The following is a 6,876-nucleotide window of genomic DNA, read 5'->3' as shown; positions in this document are numbered from 1 at the left end:
ATATTACGAATTTACGAGAAAAAAGTCGTAACCTCTAAATTACGAGAATGAAGTCGTATATTTATGACTTTTAAAGTCATAAGCTTATATTTATGATTTTTAATCTCGTAAATTTACGAGAAAAAAGTCTTAAATTTACAAGATTAAAAGTAGTAAATTTACGAGAAAAAAACTTGTAAATTTACGAGAAAAAAACTCGTAAATTTACGAGAAAAAAAAGTCGTAATATTACTCGTAAATCTACGAGATTTAAAGTCGTAAATTAATGAGAAACAAACCCAAATGTGTCTGTTTATCAGAGCTACGACGGAGTATTAGGGCCACAAAAAAAAAAAAAAAAAGTAATATTACGACTTTTAATCTCGTAAATTTACGACTTTTTTTCTCGTAGATTTACGAGAAAAAAGTCATATATTTATGACTTTAAAAGTCATAGGCTATATTTACGACTTTTAATCTCGTAAATTTACGAGAAAAAAACTTAAAAAATGCCAAATTATCTCTTTAATTTAATAAAAAATGTAAAAAAAGAAAACGTAAGTTTATTTTAGATGTAGTTTTATTATGCTGATCTCACAGCTGCACAGCAGGACACTCGATGTCATTAATACATATTAAAATATGTTCTATTAATCGTGCGCGCCAACTTTCACAGCCATATTTTTTGTTTAATGTAACCAACAGCACAACAAGCTGAATTCCGTGTACCACTGCATGAAGATCAACATGAGCATCGGCGAGGAGTTCTGTGACGTCAAGGTTCTGTCGAATGAGCTGACCTGCAGGATCCCCAAAGGTTTGGTCATTCCCAGCGACGGTTTACCTGTCAAGGTAAGAAAGTAAATCCCAATCCGATGCCACCTGTCGTGTGTGACCGGTGTCTTTCCCGCTGTAGGTGACGGTGAACGGAATCGTGTTTGATGTGGGAACAGTGCACTATGACAAGAGCAGCAACCTGGTTGTTGTTGTGAGCATCATTCTGGGCATCGTCGCCGCGCTGGTTTTAGGCGCCGGGCTGGCGCTGCTCGTGATGACTCGTCTGAGGAAGAAAAAGAGAGGTAGGAACGACTCAATCTTTCATCATTCGTCGTGTCGCTCAAACAAATAAAAATAGAGAACCACTATTGTTTTTATTTACTTGCAGACAACAAGAAGAACGATCCCTCAACAATATTGCGTAGTCGCTTTAGCAGCCATCATGACTCTATTCCAACAGGCGACTATCGGCACGGTGAGGTTTCCAAATCCATGAAGAATAATAAAAATAAAAATACAGGGATTTACTTCTTTTTTTAAATGAAGATAATATGTGAAGTTTTAAAAACAGAACATGCTCTAAAAAAAAATCAAAATGTTTCTCATTTTTAAAGAACTTTATTCAATTGAAAACACAATTACTGAACAGTGACTATACATGATTACATGATGGATGCTATTTAAATACACACAAAAATTAGACATAATTTCACAAATGCATAAATAGATAAATATATTTCAAATACACAAACAAATAAATACAGTTTTAAATTCCCACTTTGATAATCTTTTGAGCTTTTTTCAAATCTTTCTCAGTTGTCTTTGTATTGTGAGGATGCTCGACATAGTGTCTGCAGAGCGGCAGGAGTTCATCAGAAATCCCCCTCTGAATTGTGGGTAGAGCTGTTAGCGCATAGCAACCCTCAGCTCCCTACTGCTGAGTAGGGCTGCCACGATTAGTCGACTAATCGACTATTAAAATAATCAACGACTAATTTAATAGTCGATTAGTCGTTGATTTATATTATATGGAGTCGGAGTGTAGTAAAGTTGAACGTTATAATGGCATTCTGCTAGTTTTTTGGACTATTTTTGAGTTTAGCTAATATTTCAGCTACATGCTAGCTGTTTTAGCTAATTGAGGCTTTTTTTTAGACTGTTTTGAAGTAAGGCTAATATTTAAACGCTAGCTGTTTTAGCTAATTGAGGCTTTTTTTAGACTGTTTTGGAGTAAGGCTAATATTTCAACGCTAGCTGTTTGGGCTAATTTAGGCTTTTTTTAGACTGTTTTGAAATAGGGCTAATATTTCAACGCTAGCTGTTTGGGCTAATTTAGGCTTTTTTTAGACTGTTTTGAAATAGGGATAATATTTCAACGCTAGCTGTTTGGGCTAATTTAGGCTTTTTTTGGACTGTTTTGGAGTAAGGCTAATATTTCAACGCTAGCTGTTTTAGCTAATTTAGGCTTTTCTTTAAAAAAAAGTTTTTTAGGGTGTTTTGAAGTTTAGCTATTTTTTAAGCTACATGCTAGCTCTTTTGGCTAACCTATGTTTTTTTTCAGTTTTTTACGCTAATTTTGCATTTAACTAATATGTTAGCTTGCTATGAGCTTCAGCATTTTCAGCTATTAGCATCAGCGATTTCAACTATCAACGTCAGCATTTATAGCTATCAATTTCAGTGTTTTTAGCTATCAATTTCAGCATCTTCAGCCAAATTCAGCTTACAGCATTCACATTATTGCAGGTAATGCTATGTATCTAATTTTTAGTTAGCTTAAAGTCAATGATGGTTAAGATGTTTGCTTTAGATCCAGTTTGCGCATGACCCGATTAGTCGACTAATCGGAAAAAATAATCTGTGATTAGTCGACTTTTAAAATAATCGTTTGTGGCAGCACTACTTCTGAGAGCTTTCTGTTTATACACTCTCTTGCTAGCTTGCAGCTCCTCACACCCCCAACCTAATATTGCAACAAAAATGGCGAGCAATATTGGAGCTACTGATGCGTACAGCTTAGAGCTATATTCCAGCTCAGACTAAGAAAACAAAGACATACACAGATGTAGTCGTCATATGTCAGGATGAAGCAGATTACTGTGAAAATAGTCTCAAAACAATCGTGTGTCCATGATACTTGGTTTGTAGCCTATATATGTGGTATTACGAGGATCCATTCACTGTAAAAGTGGACTAGGAGACTTTTCACTTCTCCAGATTTGTGGCTACACTATGTGTTAAAATGCTGCTAGAATTTTGACATTCACGCTACTTCCTTCATTTATGTGGATTATAAATACAATAATTTGTTAAATTGTTTTGTGCATTATCAGATCTGTCCAATCAAACATCAGGCTCAGGAGGAATGACCTTCCAAGGGTTATTGTACGCTGCCAGCTACGACCATCTGGCCGTTCCACTGATGAACCGGGACAACGTCTCCATAGTTAGCCTGAGCACCGATCTGTTGGAGGAGGTCAAAGATGTGCTAATTCCCTCTGACAAGCTTAGAATTGAAGACAGCAAAATCATTGGAAAAGGTTGGTGTTCCAGAGTTTTTCATTTCTTCTGTTTACATCGTTTTTCTAAACTGTGTGTTCCACACAGGTCACTTTGGGACAGTGTACCACGGATACCTCGTAGATAACAATAAGCAGGAGATCCATTGTGCTGTCAAATCTTTAAACAGTGAGTGGATGAGAAGCGTCCTTCAGGGACCTCGGCTGGAACTGCTCCTTTAACCGCTGGTGCTTTTTGGCAGGGATCACAGATCTGGACGAGGTGCACCAGTTTCTCAGAGAGGGGATCATCATGAAAGGCTTCCACCACACCAACATTCTGTCTCTGCTGGGAATCATGCTGCCCAACGAGGGGCTGCCATTGGTTGTTCTGCCTTACATGAAGCACGGAGACGTGCGTCATTTTATCCGGTCCGAGCAAAGGGTAAATCAAAGACTGGAACCTGTTGAAGCACGGTCAAGCATAGAAAAATTGCTGACTCGGGCCAAGAAAATGTCTTGGTTTACAATGGGGTTGTCTTGCAGAACCCGACGGTGAAAGACCTGATTGGGTTTGGACTCCAGGTTGCTAAAGGAATGGAGTACTTGGCTCAAAAGAAGTTCGTCCACAGAGACCTGGCTGCACGAAACTGCATGTGCGTATGAACCAAACCTTAAATATTTACTGACTTGATGCATAAAATTAGAGCGTGCTTTTAGGGATGTCCCGATCCGATCACGTGATTGAACTCGAAAGTTTTCCACCGATCAATTTTGGATATTTCATTTATTCTTATTATGATTACAATTATATATCAATCTTATTATTCTGGATAAATACTCCACAAGAAGTCTGCATGTCATGGACAGATCACAAAATGTTATTCCCAGAAACAGCAGCAGCTCAAGCAGAAGGCTAACGTAAACAATTCAGTTAAGCTAGCTAGCTGATCAGAGATTCAGACATCCGGGATCAATAACTCTTTTTAAAAACACTTTAAACTGACATCAAGTGTCTCTATTCGTTTGTCATAACACAAACAACAACCTCTAAAGGCATTTCAACAGAAAAATATAGTTTTTGTTTGTTTTTAATGCTAAATTCTTCGTCCTGCAAACAGACAGACGACTAAACAGCAGCTGCTAACTGCTACATGCTAACTCCGTGATTTAACTCCTTAGGACCCGAGCTGTCCTTTGATATGCCTGTTTTATTTATCTGACAGAGAAATAAAAGTTAATAAAATTAACTACTATGATAATAAAACCGAAAATGTCTTAAGAACTTGAAAAAGAAGCACATAAACTTAAAAAACAAGCAAATAAATGAAAACTAGTAATGATTTGGCTATTCATGAACACTCATCATCAAATTCATGCTAAAACAAAGTCATCATTTATTTTTAAGAATTTTAAATGAGGGCGGGAATTACATTTAGTTAAAAATGTTCAATAGCTCTAAAGATTTTAAAGCTAAAGTCACTAAACTTTCTCATGTGACTAATTATATAAAAAGAAAATAGTTATTTTTTTCCTAGTTTATATTTGCTTCATTTTTACTTGTTTATTAAAGCTACTTCACAGAATTGTTCTATTTAAGTTTTTAATGATAAAAGAAAGTTAATGAAATATAAACAAGGGACAACACAATTTAAATCAGTTATTTCTGCAACAAGATTTCCATTGACTAGGGATGTGTATTTTTCTAGGACTGGGTATCGGTTATAATTTCCAGAAACGATTTGATTCGGTTCACAAGAATCTAAATCGCTTTGATTCCGATTTTTTCTGATTCAATTTTAAGTTTACAAATTTACACACATTTGTTTAGAAATACATAAAAAAAATCTACTGTTTAATCTGAAAATAGTTATATTAATCTGATACAGTTCACATATTGTAAAATGTATTGGTTAAATAATGAGATTGTTAATATCATACATAGATTCTCTAAAGAAGTTCTAACAAAAATGTTCGGATCATTAACATTGTAAACATTGTTCTGCTTCTCCTGGAAAAACATTTCAGTTTGGACACTAGGTGGCGATCGCGCTATAGAAGTACACTTTATTCAAGAAGAAGACAACAGTATGAGAAAAAAATGAAGTTTTAGACCACAAATAGTTAAATTAAAAATTATTTTTTCCTTAAAAGAGTTTGGAAAATGAATCCCTGTGAGTAGACAAAGATGTTCATTTAATCATGAATGTATTTCTTTGGTCGACCGAGCGTTAGCATTAGCAGTCCTATGGCCCGATCGTTTTTTCAACACGTTTCTTAAATATTTTACATCCCTACTATTGACCTCATAAGGAAAAATAAGTGTTTGGCCAACAAAAAATGAAAAGTATAAAAATGTCCATGTCTGTCTGAGAAAAGTATGAAAAGTATCTAGTGGGGAGTTTTACAGCTTAAAACATCTATATTCCTATTTTGTGGATTTTACCTACTGTAGGTTATATTTAGGCTTTACCAAATGTTGATCACTTCATCAGAAGATATGTTTTCTCTCTACAGGCTGGATGAAACATTTACCGTCAAGGTGGCTGACTTTGGCATGGCAAGAGATGTTTACGATAAAGAGTACTACAGCATTCAGAATCACACTCGGGCTAAACTTCCAGTCAAATGGATGGCCATTGAGAGCCTGCAAACACAAAAGTTCACCACCAAGTCGGATGTAGTGAGTGTGCTTACCATCAAAGAACCCTGTGTTTTTTTTTTTTGTTATAAATTCATCTTTAATCGATTGCATACCTACCTTCCAGTGGTCGTACGGCATCTTGATGTGGGAGCTCTTAACCAGAGGTGCGAGTCCATATCCGGATGTGGACCCATATGACATCACACACTACTTGTTGAAGGGACGTCGACTTCCTCAGCCACAGTATTGCCCTGATACTCTGTAAGGGTTACACTCCTTCCCTCCATTGTCAAAATTATGATAATTTATGCATATAAATGGTGCATATTTTACTCTATGGGCTTTCATTTACTGTATCTTTTCAATCCTTAACGCTATCGGTAGCGTTAACACTTGAAAAGTTACGGTACGTTAAAGATTTTGTGTTTGAACGTCATCAGCTCAGGTGTTAAAGGACGGGTCAAAGTTAAGGCCCGGGGGCCAGATCCGGCCCTCCAGATCATTTTATTTTATTGTTAATAATGGCCTGATGTTATCTTGCGCTTATTTCTAACTTGTATAATTTTGACAAAGAGTAAAATATTGAAAGTTTTTTAAGGTTTAAGTTGATTTATTCTGGAATATTTTTCCTGCCATTTTATTATTTATAATTATGTTAAAAAGTTGTGGTTTAAAAGTTTTTTAAAAAATTTCATTTTTTGAACTATTTTGGCATTAAGATTGTTTAGGCTATTTTTTAATTTGGCTAATATGCTATCTGTTTTTTGCTAACTTAGCCTTTTTTGTAGTTTTTTTTAGGCTGTTTTGCAGTTTAACTTAAATTTCAGTCACACGGTATTAGTTTTTTTCTTTTTTTTGTCTTGGAGTTTGGCTAAAATTTACACACTATCTGTTTTGGCTATTTTTTTTTGTTTTTCAGGCTATATTGGAGGTTAGCTATCTTGTTTGCTACATGCTAGCTGCTTTGGCCAATTTAGG

The 6,876-nt window shown here is 35.6% G+C and overlaps 1 protein-coding gene across 2 annotated transcripts in view; it reads left to right on the top strand.

Annotated features, from left to right (window-relative positions):
- The window catches only part of LOC112145561 (macrophage-stimulating protein receptor), a 26,507-nt gene that overhangs the window by 17,756 nt on the left and 1,875 nt on the right, over positions 1-6,876 (top strand). Inside the window, exons 12-20 of one of the 2 annotated variants that reach the window (XM_024270868.2) lie at positions 685-831; positions 896-1,058; positions 1,145-1,231; positions 3,090-3,296; positions 3,364-3,444; positions 3,518-3,699; positions 3,801-3,910; positions 5,772-5,937; positions 6,023-6,159. In XM_024270868.2, the coding sequence (XP_024126636.1) occupies positions 685-831; positions 896-1,058; positions 1,145-1,231; positions 3,090-3,296; positions 3,364-3,444; positions 3,518-3,699; positions 3,801-3,910; positions 5,772-5,937; positions 6,023-6,159 (1,280 nt within the window). The remainder of the gene's footprint in view (positions 1-684; positions 832-895; positions 1,059-1,144; positions 1,232-3,089; positions 3,297-3,363; positions 3,445-3,517; positions 3,700-3,800; positions 3,911-5,771; positions 5,938-6,022; positions 6,160-6,876) is intronic. The other variant, XM_036212047.1, reaches the window with a different exon arrangement.

This window comes from Oryzias melastigma, linkage group LG5, assembly GCF_002922805.2.
Source record: "Oryzias melastigma strain HK-1 linkage group LG5, ASM292280v2, whole genome shotgun sequence".
Taxonomy (NCBI): Eukaryota; Metazoa; Chordata; class Actinopteri; order Beloniformes; family Adrianichthyidae; genus Oryzias; species Oryzias melastigma.
This window is presented reverse-complemented; position numbering and strand designations above follow the sequence as displayed.